This window comes from Dioszegia hungarica, assembly GCF_025882075.1.
Source record: "Dioszegia hungarica strain PDD-24b-2 chromosome Unknown MKK02contig_11, whole genome shotgun sequence".
Taxonomy (NCBI): Eukaryota; Fungi; Basidiomycota; class Tremellomycetes; order Tremellales; family Bulleribasidiaceae; genus Dioszegia; species Dioszegia hungarica.
Window position 1 is genome coordinate 956,653 of NW_026515771.1, and position 14,097 is coordinate 970,749.

The 14,097-nt window shown below is 57.0% G+C and overlaps 4 protein-coding genes across 4 annotated transcripts; 3 read left to right on the forward strand and 1 right to left on the reverse strand.

Annotated features, from left to right (window-relative positions):
• Positions 1-770: 770 nt before the first annotated feature.
• MKK02DRAFT_28053 (uncharacterized protein) lies at positions 771-3,332 on the reverse strand (the record flags this gene model as incomplete). Its single annotated transcript, XM_053087475.1, has 3 exons — positions 771-2,436; positions 2,490-3,109; positions 3,189-3,332. The coding sequence occupies 3 exons, from the start codon at positions 3,330-3,332 to the stop codon at positions 771-773; spliced, it is 2,430 nt and encodes an 809-aa protein (XP_052944719.1).
• Positions 3,333-3,778: 446 nt separating this feature from the next.
• Positions 3,779-5,574, forward strand: MKK02DRAFT_34362 (Bystin-domain-containing protein; the record flags this gene model as incomplete). Its single annotated transcript, XM_053088921.1, has 9 exons — positions 3,779-3,928; positions 3,992-4,110; positions 4,175-4,268; positions 4,315-4,462; positions 4,525-4,585; positions 4,642-4,972; positions 5,024-5,138; positions 5,194-5,368; positions 5,412-5,574. The coding sequence occupies 9 exons, from the start codon at positions 3,779-3,781 to the stop codon at positions 5,572-5,574; spliced, it is 1,356 nt and encodes a 451-aa protein (XP_052944720.1).
• A 1,813-nt stretch (positions 5,575-7,387) lies between these two features.
• On the forward strand, positions 7,388-10,603 carry MKK02DRAFT_16320 (putative MATE efflux family protein subfamily; the record flags this gene model as incomplete). The annotated part of the gene is made up of 12 exons (XM_053085613.1): positions 7,388-7,448; positions 7,497-8,533; positions 8,584-8,711; positions 8,762-8,823; positions 8,878-8,947; positions 9,001-9,083; positions 9,125-9,215; positions 9,262-9,349; positions 9,400-9,474; positions 9,528-9,653; positions 9,707-9,951; positions 10,018-10,603. The coding sequence occupies 12 exons, from the start codon at positions 7,388-7,390 to the stop codon at positions 10,601-10,603; spliced, it is 2,652 nt and encodes an 883-aa protein (XP_052944721.1).
• Positions 10,604-12,096: 1,493 nt separating this feature from the next.
• MKK02DRAFT_28057 (uncharacterized protein) lies at positions 12,097-14,061 on the forward strand (the record flags this gene model as incomplete). The annotated part of the gene is given in 7 exon segments (XM_053087476.1): positions 12,097-12,229; positions 12,298-12,536; positions 12,839-12,997; positions 13,046-13,266; positions 13,682-13,738; positions 13,758-13,791; positions 13,936-14,061. The coding sequence occupies 7 exon segments, from the start codon at positions 12,097-12,099 to the stop codon at positions 14,059-14,061; spliced, it is 969 nt and encodes a 322-aa protein (XP_052944722.1).
• Between the last annotated feature and the right edge of the window lie 36 nt (positions 14,062-14,097).

A 14,097-nucleotide genomic window follows, 5' to 3' on the forward strand; every position in this document is an offset into this window, starting at 1 on the left:
CCAATACCTAGCAGTCACGGGACTGGACTCACTTCTCCAGCTCGAGTGCAGCCGCCTTTCGGCGATCATAGCTGTCTATGTCAGCTTTTGCTCGACGGAGCGTGTGGAGAAATGAGCTCACATCTTATCATTGAGTCCTATAAGTGGTCAGCTAGACGGCTGGTCCAAGCCTGGGTCAACTCACCTCGTAATATGGAAGCGTCTGAAAGGATCAGCTCGACCTCCACCTTCGCAATAGTCCGCAGGATCCAGCTTACCCATCTTGTCAAAGCTCGGCTACTGCGCCTTCGATACAGTGCCTCGGTTCGATAAGACGCTCGGCGGGATAGCTAAGAGTTTGGCCGGCCCAACTTCTGGTAGAGAAAGGAGTGCAACGGAGAGACCTAAAGTCGACGCGTTGCGTCTCGAAGCGGACCGAGCACCGAGCGTGGTGACGCTCAGACGCTTCCGACGGAACGGGCTCCACATTCCTCAGTCTCTCTGAGCTCTGAGCGCCTGACTGAGCCTTGTCGGTTGTAGGTAGCCCTGTAGGACTCTCAGAAGCCATTGTCCTGACAGGAAGATATGCATGATAACAGTTGATACGTAGCTCTTGATACAGCGAGCACATCTACAAACCGAACCGAAGATATATGTAGATATTTATCAAGAAATGAACCTTCCCCGCTCGTTCCGCGCCGCCTCAATATACTGGCACCCTCTGAATCCCATCCACCCTCGATATTCAATACCGTGCAGATCCACACCCGCTCCCAGCCCGGTCGTCCCCATCAATTCCTGCCCTTCACCCTCAGATACCCACTCGAATCCCCGCCCCTCTCAACCCTCCACCCATCCTTCTCCAACGCCTTGGCCACCGCCGGCCCCAACACCCCTCGTCCACCGACCGAATGGTTCCCTACACCCGTGATAATCTCCATCGGCTTTCCAGGCACAAACACCCCCTCTCTGCCCAATCCGGTTCCCCACGCCCTCTTTTGCTTTTCATACCACGTCGCCACCGCCTCCTTGGCCACTGTGACCGCCTCGGCCGTCGTCAGGCTGTGCAGATCCACCACGTGCCCGCTATTCGTCAATTGGTTATTGATGACCATGCGCGCTGCTTTCAGGTGCCACTCGCGCTCCATATTGCCCGCATCGCGCGCTTGGGTCGCGTAGTGACTGGCGACCGTCCGATTGACAGCTTTGCCTCCCGGAAGGTGTCCGCCGCCAAAGTGCAGTCCGGCAGCCCGGATCGCGGTGGTACGTTTGTGCCGTTCCAGCTCTGCGTTGGCCAGGCATTGCTGTACTGACAGTTCCGCCGCTGATGTCGAATAGGCATACGACGGTCCCGAGGCGCGGTTGGACTCGCGCGGCGCCGGACGATCATGCGCGACGGTGTGCCAGTTCTTGACATGTCTTTGGCCCTTGTTGGAAGGCCTGGTGCTGGGTGCGGACCGAGGAGATGGTGCACCAAAGTCGTCGTAGGCCGTAGGAAAAGCCGCAGAGGACGCAGCGGGTTGCGCTCCGGGGATGACCTTCGGACCGAGCAGCTCGACCGGCTTCTTTTTGGCTTTCCGAGTGAACCGTTCTGGTAATTCCGGGGCTTTGGAGCCGAACCCGACGCGCAGTGCAGATGGCGCCGAGGGATTAGGAAGCGTCTCGAACGTGCCGGACGGTATCTCATACTCGTCCTCACTGCCTCCATACCGATCTTGCACGTCCTCCGTGGCCGCCCAGTGACTGACCTCCTCCAGGAGCTCCACGAGATCCATGACCGCCCCGATATCTTCCCCGCACACCCGCATCGCCGCTTTCAGGTCGTGCTGCTTGCGCTCCGCATCCCCTTCTGTGAGACTCACGCCGTACAGGTCCTGCAAGATGGACTCGCATGCTGAGTCTGCCGGGAGGGGGACTGCAGGCAGGCGGGCGAGGGCAGCGTGTACCGCAGTGTGCTGAGATGGGTACTCGGGGGAGTGGAGGAACGAGGTGAAGTAGCTTTCCGGATGCGGGTGGAGGAGCTTGGCGAGCTGCGATGCGAGGGATGCGAGGGTGTGCCATGCGTTCGGTGCGGGGCCGGAGAGACCGTATGTCCGCGTGAGAGGTGCAGGGGTCGAGGCGCGCGATGAAGAGTGGGAGGAGGGAGTAGGGATTCGCTGGAGGGTGTCGATCAGTGCGTAGTGCTTTGGCTTGGCCTTCTTTCCGGATAAGGATGTGATGGAGGAGCCGGAGCTATCGCGGCTCATAGGTATGGACGTCTCGAATGACGCCCGGGATGTAGTCCGTTTGAGCGGAGTGTCGATAAAGGCCTCCTCCTCCGCGAGAGCCTGGTCCTCCTCGCCTGGCCAGGCGCCGCTGAGCTTGACATTCTCGATGAGCTCGACGGAAAGTAGCTGGTCGATAGCAGCTTGGAAGCTGACGGCTGTGTGAAGAGCGTCTCGAACATCCGCCTTGGGACTGAGCGTTCAGTTGTTGCCCTCAGCAACTTCGACAGGGAGATGAAGACTGACAGGTTCGGGAATAACGACCTCAACAGCCCCATCTCGTCCTCCAACCCCACCTCCTCCGTTTCCTCCGGTACGCTCGTCGGAGATGTGCTCCCTCCCGCACTCTGACTCCGCCCGCTCCCACTTCCACTCCCACTCCCACTCGCAACTGGGCTAGGCAGCATCCCGCCCTCAGACCTCTTCGCCGACGCTGAGCCCGAGCCCGAGCCCAGGCCCGAAATCATACTGACCTTTGTTGATGTACTCCCCGTCCCGGACGCCCCTGATGCACCTGACGCCCTACTACTCCCCTTCCCCTTTCCCTTCTTCTTACTGACCTCCCTCCGGCTGACCTCTTTCCAGCTACTGGGCGGAGGCGGGCTCGGCCCATCCGCAAAGTCCCTCACCGAGATGGACTGCCGGTCCATCAGGTCCGTAAGATCGCTTGTGCTGGTCGATGTGGAGGGGTCTACGTCGGCGGCCGCTCCGAAATCTACGTTGACTTCGTTCTCGTCCGGTACTGAGCATGCTTGGAGGATAGCCAGTTGATCCCGTATAGCCGGGAGTTCCGCTTCGATGGTTGATGGTGGGTAGTCCGATATGAGTGCAAGGATGAGTGAGGAGTCAAGTGTATCGAACTCCGCCTGTTCATCAGCTCTTACTCAAGGCTTCAAGCAGAAAATCTATTCGATGCATCGTGTTCAACCGGAAAGCAGGACTTACCTGGAGTGACGCAGTGATAGCGTCCATATTCTTAACCTCCGCTTCCTTCTCATTCGCAGCCCCTACGTCTAGCGCTACAAGCGATTGTTTCAGAAACGAGAACGGTACAGTCGCACCCGTCGTCGTCGCTCTCTTCTTGCCCATCGCGATGCTAGCAGTTGGGCGCTGGGCGCTCGTTCCTGGTTCCTGGTCGTCGCGCGTCGCGGAGTCTCAAACGTGTGGATGTCTCAGACGATAAGGACTAGTGTGCAACGCGTCGTAATCTTTGTCGATGCGGGTCTCGAAGGTATGTCGGCGTATGGAGTGAGAGTGTGAGGAGTTGGTGTCTGGGTGTGGTGGTAATAGTAGGCATGGCTTGTGATATGGTCGACAAGAGAGACGCCCCAACCACCGATCTGGACGCCTTTTGATCGCGATTTTGGCTGAGGCGGAGCATGACGGAGAGGGATTACGGCATCGCACGGACTAGGGAAATATTTCTGCAGCTCACACCTCCGACTTGCCTCCCATCTTGACCTCTTCCCAAGCCGGTAGCTACTTCATACAGCTAGCACCACAGATACAGGCAGCAACGAAGAGACAGATACAGAATGCCTCGAGTTGCCAAACCCCAAAAACCAAGGCACGACCCCCTGCACGTCGAGCTCGAGGCGGACGACTCGCTTCGGCGCTTTGGGCGAGTGAGCAAGTCGGCTCGGCAGAAGCGAGCAACAGATGAAGGCGAGGAGGGGGTAGGAGCAGTGAGCTACTTGGTTTCCTCGCTCGATATCAAGAGTGGAATGAACTTGTAGCTGATATGATAGCAGTCGGAAGATGCGCGAACGAGCAGGCGGATCTTGGACCTGGCGAGGGAACAGCAGGACGAGATTGCGCGGGAGATAGGGAAGGAGGACGACTGGGAGGATGAGGATGCAGGAGAGCCGTGAGTCATCTCATAGCAGCTGGAGTCCCCATCAGGCACCTTGGACCGGAGCTGATTCGACCAGGTCATTCCGGCAGAGAGATGCGCCGAGGATGTCAGACGACGAGGAAGAGTTTGAAGATGGGAGCATGTCGGGTGGAGAGGAGTATGCGGAGCTGGTATGTCTGTCTACCCTGTACACGAGGCTTCTAGCTGATATACAAGGACATCGACCCGGCGGACCACGCTACGATGGATGCGTTGGGGGGCCAGACGGAGGCGGGCGATATGGGCGGGCGGACACTGGCAGATCTGATTTTTAGCAAGATGGAGGGTGGGGCAGTGACGCAGGGGCAGGACGATGATGAGGCTGGTGAGTTGAGCTTTGCACCGGATTGGGAGATGAAGATGGGGACAAGGTAGCTGACTAGGCAGATGACGGACCACCTGATCCGAGGAAAGGTCTGAACCCTAAAGTCGTTGAGGTGTACACCAAGTAAGCTGATCTCAGCCCACAGACTTCCTCAGTGTGAGTCAGCTAACACTCGAAAGAGTCGGCTACCTTCTCTCCCGATACAAATCCGGTCCCCTCCCCAAAGCCCTCAAAATCCTCCCTTCCCTCCCGCACTGGGCCCAGCTCCTCGCGCTGACCGAACCCGCCAAATGGACCCCACACGGCACCTTTGCATGTACCAAGATCTTCGTGTCCAACCTCAAGCCCAGCGAGGCGCGGGTGTTCCTCGAGGGTGTATTGCTCGATAAGGTCCGGGAGGATATGCGGATGAACAATGGGAAGTTGAATGTGCATCTGTATGAGGCGTTGAAGAAGGGTCTGTACAAGCCGGCGGCGTTCTTCAAGGGGGTGCTGTTCCCTTTGTGTGAGGTGAGTACGGGACGTGAGGACGAGTTGGAGAGGGGCTCGGCTGATGTACAGACTGCTTGTTCGTTGAAGGAGGCAGCGATTGTGGCCTCGGTGCTCTCGAAGGTGTCTGTACCCGTCCTGCACTCGGCTGCTGCCCTGCTCCGTCTCGCTCAGATGGACTATACCGGTGAGCCTCCTACAGCTGATCCTCCCTTCCCTGCTGTGCACTGCTGACACCCCAGGTCCCAACTCCCTCTTCATCCGTATCCTCCTCGACAAGAAATACGCCCTTCCCTACAAAGTGGTCGACGCGCTCGTCTTCCACTTTATCCGGCTCGCCAACTCGCCAAGGAGTAAATCAGGGGACGACAAGCTGCCTGTATTGTGGCACCAGAGTCTGCTTGTGTTTGTGCAGCGGTGAGCTTTATCCTAGTCCGAAATATGAGGCGCTGATCAGTAGATATGGCTCCGACTTGACGCCGGACCAGAAGGACGCACTGCTTGATGTGATCAGGGTACGGCCTCACCCGCCTATCAGTGCCGAGATCAGAAGGGAGATTGTCAGCTCGGTAGAGAGGGGCCAGATACGGCCGGATGATGAGGGGGATGTGGTGATGAAGTGAGCGCGGATAGGAGATGGGATGACTATAGCTGGATGCATCTTGCTTTATGTACCCCACTGCCTGGTCCAGGACGCGGCAGACAGACATGTCCAAGTCTGGTATCGGCCAAGAAGAGCAACGAGAAGAGAGGCACTGGTAGAAGGAGGAACGGGGACGAAGACGGGCGAGGATAAACAAGCTCATGCAGGGACTGAGGTACACGAGGGATATAAGCCGACGCGTCCTTGGGCGTTGCGCCTCTGTTGTGTGCGCTGAGTCAACAAGGAAGGCAAAGGAAACGCCTGATGGACCCTTCCAGCCCCCGGCGCGTCGAAATCTCGGCGCGCGGCTATCATCAATTGGCAATCCTCCCATGTAAACAATGGATTTTGGTGCCGTCGAACGTCGAACCTCCACCGCAGCCCTCCTCTTCGCGTTCCTTATAATCCCCCGCTCTTTCTTGTTTTCGCCCCTTCTCTTCTCTTTCATACATATAACAACCATCCATCCAAATCAACACATTTCAACTCCAACTTTTACCTCTCCACACTCCCAACTAAGCCAACATGCCTCGTAAGTGCATACATTTCTTCCCTGCGCGCATCGCGTCCCTCGGTCCACTCCTTCTCCCGCTACCGGGGAGGGGGCGGGTCGACCAGCCACCAGCCACGTCCGAAATGAATCTTGGCTGATCATACTTCTTCTCTATTGCTCTCTCTGCGCATACATTTATATATACAGCCAAGAAGAGTAAGTCGCGTCCCCTCGTCTTCTACTTCAACCTCCTTCCCTTCCTTCCTCGACGCGACTTTCCTCGAGGAATGATCTCCAGCTACGCCAGGCTTGATGGTGTGACCGCAGCTGACCCTACCAGCCGAAGGTGCCACCAAGAAGGCCGCTGCCCCCAAGGGCGGTAAGAAGACCTCCGCATAGTATGTCTACATTCCTTCCTCCTTGTCCTCCCCATACCCCCTTGCCCTTTCCATTCCTCCATCACCCTGAGACATCGCTGACCCACAGCAACGACTACATGAAGGTCCAACTCGCCAAGCTCAAAGAGGAGCAGGCCAAGTCTGGCAAGACTGCTGTTCACAAGGAGAACTTCAAGACTGTTGCGCAGATGTGGGCTACTGCGTGAGTTCACCAACCCTTCCTGATATTCGCGGGCTAAGCTGACTTCTTCAGCCCGGAGAACCCGGTATGCCCTGCCCCTGTTCTGACGCCTACTGACCAAGCTGACCCCTCGCAGAAGAACAAGAAGTAAACACCCCCCCTTCGTGTTTCCCTCTCTTCGACCCCTTCGATCACATCTTCGACTTCGCTTTCTTCGGTTTATGTCATCTACACGTCGTTGTATTGTAACTGCCTAGAGGAGGGAGGAGTTGCAGAGGGGAAGGGGGGAGTAAGCAGTAGTAGTGTATATAGGGGGCAGTATATGAATATGCTTGCCAAGGTCAATTCATGATTGAGCTCATCGTTCGACTCACCCAAGCAGACCCTGTCTCTCCCCAAGTTGCGTGCTCTTCCTCTTCCCGTTCAATAACCTACACGTTACGTGCGGCCGGGATGCTCTCCGCGCGTCTCCTGACTGTTGCTCTCCTTACCAACGACGACCCCGATCATCAGTTGGGGCCCCGATGTATGAAACGCCTTATGAAAGTGGAGGGCACCCTAGCCAAAATTTCGGTGAACGGCCATCGTCATCCTTCTCATCCTTCTCGACTTCACATCTACTTGTATATCATCTCCCGCTACGATATAGAGTGTCCCTCTGTCTATAGAGTACATAGATCAGCATATTCATACCCCTTGCAACACCAAAGAATAATTGGCCATGTCAAATTTTCCTCACTCGACCACCTCTTTGGCCACCTCCCTGTCTGCCTCCCCATACGGTAAGTAGTAACCGTTCTCTCGACCCCACGCTTGTACTAACTTTCTAGCCACTCAATCCAACCTCGAAGCTCTTATCCAAAATGCTCGAGCCCATCCCCACCCCCGCCGTACCTCCCAGTCATCAGCGTACGGCCGTCCCTCCTTCTCCATGACCTCCGCCGCCCAATCTCCCGATCTGCCCATCCTCTCACCCTCCGCCCCACAGCCCGCAGACTCCCAGAGTCGGCGACAGAGCGAAGCACACCATCCGTCCACTCGACCACGGATGGGCGCGATCCGCGAGGCGTCCTATAACGAAGGAGCGGCGATTCTCCTCGATGACTCGGACGACGCGGACGAGGGGGACGCCTTGATCCCTGCCGATCAGCAGGTCGGCGGGCATCACCGAAGGGACAGCAGAGCGAGCCGTACGAGCCGAGCCAGCCGTAGCAGCCGTCTGTCCGCTACTGCCCGGCGCAACTTTGGAGGGGCGTCCGATCCTGTTGGGTTGACGCCTGTCAATGCTCCGGCCAAGGCTCGGAGGGGAAGCAATGAAGTCTCTGGCCGGACGGGTAATTCCCGCTCTCGGTCCACAGCGCGGACACCACCCAGACACGGTCGGATGAGTATGGCCAAGCCGGGCGATTTCGGCTCGGACCACGAGTCGGATCATGGGGAAGCAGGCGAAGAGGGGTACTTTGATTTTGATGAAGCCCTGGAAGGTGCTCGGTCGAGGGATCACAGGGGTCGAGGTACCGAGTCCAGGCCGCTCTCCCGCTCGTCCTCCCCTCTCGACTCGAGGAGCGAGCTATCGTATAGGCGTGGACCCGCAGGCCGGCGCGGATCCATGGCGACCACTACGCGCTTCGCGGAGGATTCGTCAGGCGACGAAGGGGGAGACGTGGCGCGTGGCCTGGTAGGGACCGGAGGTGTGGGGATGTTGGGTACTCGAGGGGGAAACGGGATGATCCCGGGGCATAGTCAAGGCGGGGGCGGGATGATCGGGATGGAGGTCGACCCCGCGGAGGAGTTGCTTCCAGAGGATCTGGAGGTACCGCTCGATAAGGACGGTTTGGAGATTCGGGATTGGACCGAGGCGCTCAGGGTGAGCTGAACGTAGCTCGCGGACTTGAGAGAATAGAGCTGATGAGGCAGAATGAGATGGCGATTGTGCTAAGGATGAGTGTACCGGTCTTTACGACCCAAGCGGCCGAGTGGAGCTTGGTCCTTGCCAGTGTCATCTCGATCGGGCATCAAGGGACGACTGAGCTGGCTGCTTCTTCGTGAGCTTCCACGCTGATTTACTTGAGGCGGGAACAAGCTGATCTGATAGGTTGGCCTCTATGACGGCGTCGGTCTCTTCGTTCTCCATCTTGCAGGGCCTCGCTACAGCTAGTGAGCTATACCGCGTACCGGCTGGGAAGGCAGGGTAGATAGCTGACATCGCAGTGGACACTCTTCTTCCTGCTGCCTGGGCGTCCTCTGAGCCCAGCCGAGTCGGTCTGTGGACACAGCGAATGTAAGCTTGCTCATGCGCTAACACTGGGGGCATATAGCTAAAGAACGTTATAGGGCTGTCGTGCTAGCATTCTCCACAATCCCGATGTATGTTCTCTGGTGGAACGTCGAGGGCGTCCTCCTCGCTGCTGGACAAGGTATGTCCCTCATGTGGCGATGATAAAACATGGCTGATGAGTAGAACCGAGAGTCGCTTCTCTTGCCCAGACGTATCTGCGGTACATGTCGTTTGGTATTCCAGGATACGGAGGGACCATCGTTGTCAAGAAGTAAGCTAGTCGATTCGTACGCGTCGGACAATAGCTGATGGGATAGGTACCTCCAGGCGCAGAATTTAATGAAGGTTCCGACCTATGTGCTGTTCGTCGTCTCGCCGATGAATGTCTTGCTCAACTATCTCTTGGTATGTCCTATATACTCCCCTAAAGATAAAGCGCAAGCTGATACAGTTAGGTCTGGGGTCCGGAGCCTATCCGGATTGGATTTGCAGGAGGTGCTATCGCAACAGCTATCAGCTATACCTTGAACGTAAGTTACGAATTCCTGAACATACCAGCGGCACCACAAGCTTACGTCTACAGTTTGTCCTCCTCCTCATCTATGCGGTCTACTACGGTCCCAAAGAAGCCATGCACCCCATCCAGATGAAACACCTCTTCTCCAAGCTCGGCACGGTCACCTCGCTCGGTCTCGCCGGGACCATCATGGTGAGCTTGCTCCCTCGCTTCTCTTTGATTAGGGAACCAGCTGACCCAGACAGGTCTCGTCCGAGTGGTGGGCATGGGAAGCTTGCGCTCTCGCTGCGTCCCTCTTAGGTCCCGTCAACCTCGCTGCCCAGTCGGTACTGTTGTCAACCACCTCGACCTTCTTCCAGGTCCCTGCGGCTCTGGGTATCGCCTCTGCCGTACGGGTCGGGAACCTCCTCGGAGCCGGACGGGGCTGGGAAGCCAAATGGGCTAGTCGAGCTTGTCTCTTCCTCTCTGTTTTCTTTGCCAGTATCAACTGGTGAGCTGAAGTCCTCCTGAAGTTCCTTGAACTTTGAGACATAGGATGCCGAAGCTAACTTCACAGCCTCATCTGTATCCTCTTCCGCACCAACTGGGGCTACCTATTCAATAACGACCCCGAAGTCGTCTCCATCGTCGCCCACATCATGCCCTACATCGGCCTCTTCCAAGTGACAGACGGCATCGCCGCCACCTCCGGCTCGATCCTCCGCGCCCTCGGTCTACACACCACCGGCGCGCTCATCAACCTCACATCCTACTACGTCATTGGCCTCCCCTTTGGCCTTTGGCTCACGTTTGAGCCGAAGCTCGCTCTCGGGCTCATCGGGCTGTGGATCGGTCTGAGCGTAGCATTGGGGTATGCGAGCGTGGTGAGCTTTGTGATGGTCTGGAGGACGAATTGGGGTCGGGCGGTTGAGCGGGTGAGGGAGAGACTGGGGTTGCCTAGTCAAGGCCAAGTGGGGGAGGATGGGAAGTGGGAGGAGAATATGGGTGAGGGATATGAGGGGTATGAGGACGTCGATGGGCAAGGGGTGCCGGAGGTGGAGGTTACGAGTCCGGGTGGAGGACAGGCACAGGCACAGGGGGAGAGGGAGGGGCTGTTGGGTGCGAGACAGGAAGGTGGGGAGTACGGAAGCACGAGGGCTTGATAGGAGGGGTGCTTGCTGCGCGCGACAAGATGGAGGTAGAGACCGTGGGGAGGTGGGGGAGGGAGGGCAGGACCAATCAAAGTCACTAACGTCGACATCGCATGACATTACGAGTGTAGCATGCCTTTTCTGGGGCCAAGTGTTTCAGACACTCACGTCCCCGGCTCGCTGATGAAAATGCCTTGGCTGATATACTGACACCGAGCTTCGCCCCGCTTGCACACCGCATTCAATCACGCCACCCAGCTAAAGCCCAGTTTGGCGTACTCATCACGGGCGATCGATGCCATCTCGTAGGAGGCGTCGTGCGGCACATAGGAGGCCTCGAGCGACACGTGCTCGGCGTCCTTTCTAGCGTACTCTACAAGTGTCTTCGAACGGGTTTCGTGCTTGATGGCGATGGCGATGGCGATGGCGATGGCGATGGCGATGGCGATGGCGATGGCGATCGTCTGACCATTCTACGGGAGACTGATACCCGGTGCGAATCCGCTCTGATCTGTTCTTCGTAAATCACTACGATCATCCCACACAGCACAGACACATCTTTGCTCAACCATGTCGTCCAGATCTTCCACCGGTTCCGTCCGATACTACAAGTACGAGACCGACTCCAAGCCCTGCGCCACCGTCCACCTCTCTGACCAAGTCGTCCACAGGGTCCTCACGCATGAGCAGAACATCCGATACCTAGACGTTCGGTCCAACAACTACCACGTCTCCCTCGACAAGGACACCATCCGGGATGCTGAGAGGCAGCTGACTTCCCTGATGCCTGATGATCCGGAACTGGTCCAGTCGGCGCTGGCCTTCTTGTCCGGGAAGGGCGTGAAGGCGAATTGGGGTATGGTGAGCGTCATACCCTCACAGGGAGGCAAGAGGGGGATGTACTGTTATCCGATGAGGTCGTAGGTATCGGTGGCCCTGTATGAAGGAGCCCTCCGGTGGTGACGGGGTGTGGGTTTGGGAATGGCGTCCGCGGAGATCTCCTGAGCTATTTATCCTAGCGTCCCTCACCTGAGCTAATTGCCTACTGACCACCTCATCGGTCATCGATCATCACCCAGATTTATCAGGGCAGCTCCCGAGGGGAAGCGGACCGCCGCTTTTACCGAAGTAGAAGGTGAAGAACCATATATACCGGCCTTCTTCTGACGTGCTCTTACGATTGGTCTCCAGGAAGCCATGTTCAGTATGGAATAAAGGATCTCCACGCATCAGACCACTTGCCCTGCGCCTCGAGGCGCGAAACGTACGTATATAACGGTGCCAGATGCGTTGCCTATATGCCCTACCCGGTTATCCTGTCGGATGTCCTGCGTTTAACTTTGAGCATTCGCAATTCTCTCCCCAAGGATCCTGCTCTCTCTCGCATCAGATCCGCCACAGTCGCTTCACCTACACAGCCTGCCATGTTCGCAAAGCTCTTTTCGACATCCACCCAACGTGGATCTCTCTCGGTCAGCATCCTCAGAACCAGAACGACACACAGCATGAGCATGGACACCTCATTGGCCCGCGATTACATCGACGGCACCGCTGGGATCATTTCCATTCCAGCCGAATTCCTCGACAACGTGAGGGCCATGTTGAGGGGTGACGTCGAGGCAGCCGAGGCGGCTGCGGGTTTTCTCTCGGGAGGGACCATGTCCTCCGTGCTGATGAGCGTGCAAATCCAGCTCCCTGACGAGGAGGGGGTATCGGGAAGCTGGTTCCCTGGTTCCAGGTGTCGGATCGCGGAAGTATGAAGCAGCTGGCGACGCTCCGGCAGGGCAGACGAGTGCGAGGAGCGGTTCAGTCATTAAGCATGCCATCAGCTGCTGAGCGGAAGCGTGATCAAGTACACAGTACCCTTCACGTAGAGATCTACAACAGCGCTAGCGCCTTCCAGCTCATGCTAGCTGTTCATCCGAGCGTGGTTCTCTGTGTCACTGTGAGTCTGTGATACCCATCGTTGGGTGTCTAGTATGTTCCATAGTCGCTGTGGTATCGTGTGGCGACATCCTTTCGCTTCATCGAAACGCGATCGTGCTTGATTGCAAGGGGTCTGGCAAAGGATGACGGGCAGTTGCAAGCTTGACCGGTCCTACTTGGACGACTTGGGTACAAAATGGATAACGGAGACTCTTGTGTCTTTCGTTTGTACATCACTCCAGCACTGACGATCGCACACTCCCTGTCGATCGACATATCGCACGCAGTCGTCAGTTCCTCAACATGGGCAAACAATCGCAGACTGAAGTCAGCGCTCTCCGACCCAAAGACACCGCCTCCCTCGGCTCTGCTCCTGACCAGAACAGTGCGCGCGGCAGCATCACCTTCTGGATGAAGGATCCGAGGCCACACGAAGGAGACGGAGATTCGTTCGACGTTTCGCACGAAATCACGGAACACGTATTATAAGCGAACGAGGTGCACAAGACATTACCGACTGAAGCTCAGCGGAAAGGTTTCCGCGTGATCCTGACGAATGAGATGATCGGTGAGGTTCGAGGACGGATGAGACTGCAGGGCTTTGATGCGGATTCGACTGAGGCCGTTGTGAATACTCTCAGTGGCAAGCAGGAGGCGGGAGGCGTGTACTCCATGGACGTCCGCAGGTTCGGCGGTGGACTGATCGAAAGCAATCCGGGGCGCTATCGTTCGAGCGTGGACTTCAGGAAGTGAGGTCTTCAGCGCTCGCGATCCTACTATTCTCTCCATTCTCCAGCTGTCCATGCACTTCTGTTCGGGTCTTAATGCTCTCTCCAATCTACTTATCGGACAAGGTGCTGCTAAACTCTGTTCTGTACCATCCCATGACCCAGGTTTGGCCGACGCAGTCCCCCCTAGCTAGGCTTTGCGGCGGGGTGGCGAATACTTGCAGTCTGTCTTGTTCCAGCGGTACCGAGTTCATTAGACCTCGAATAGGTGACGCATGTAACCCAATATGGATGATGAACATGGGTCTCTACGCTATGCCGGTCTAGGAGTCACGATGGGGCCGGCCCCTTGACTGGGTATAGCCCGGCGCTTCGAAGGACTCACGAGTACTCCCTCTCACGCTCGAGTGGCTAACTCAAAAGCGCTTGCTACCAGCTTAGCAGAGGGGCTGCATGGAGCACGTAATAATGTCTACAGCTCTGTCAGTATGAAGTGAGACCTGTAACGATAGTGCATACCTTCCAATCGCAGGGACTGTACTCAAGGTGAGCTGAAGTACCTGTTAGCCTAACCGCCCTTTAACCACGACATTGACAGACTGCACTGGAGCCACCAAATATCTCCCATCGGGGCCAGAGGCCTTCGCATTGCCTGCCGCTCCAAGTGACGTCTTACGCTGCTTGTCGTAGCGGACTAGTCCAGCAGTATCCTGGGAGCCTACATGTACAGTTACTGCGCCTTCGGCTGCAGCTTCCAACGCCACGGACCTCGCCACAGATGACGCTGAGCCCTCTCGGCATCGGGTCGTGCCTTAAACCGCATTGACTTTCCCTTTGCAGCCTATCTCTCTC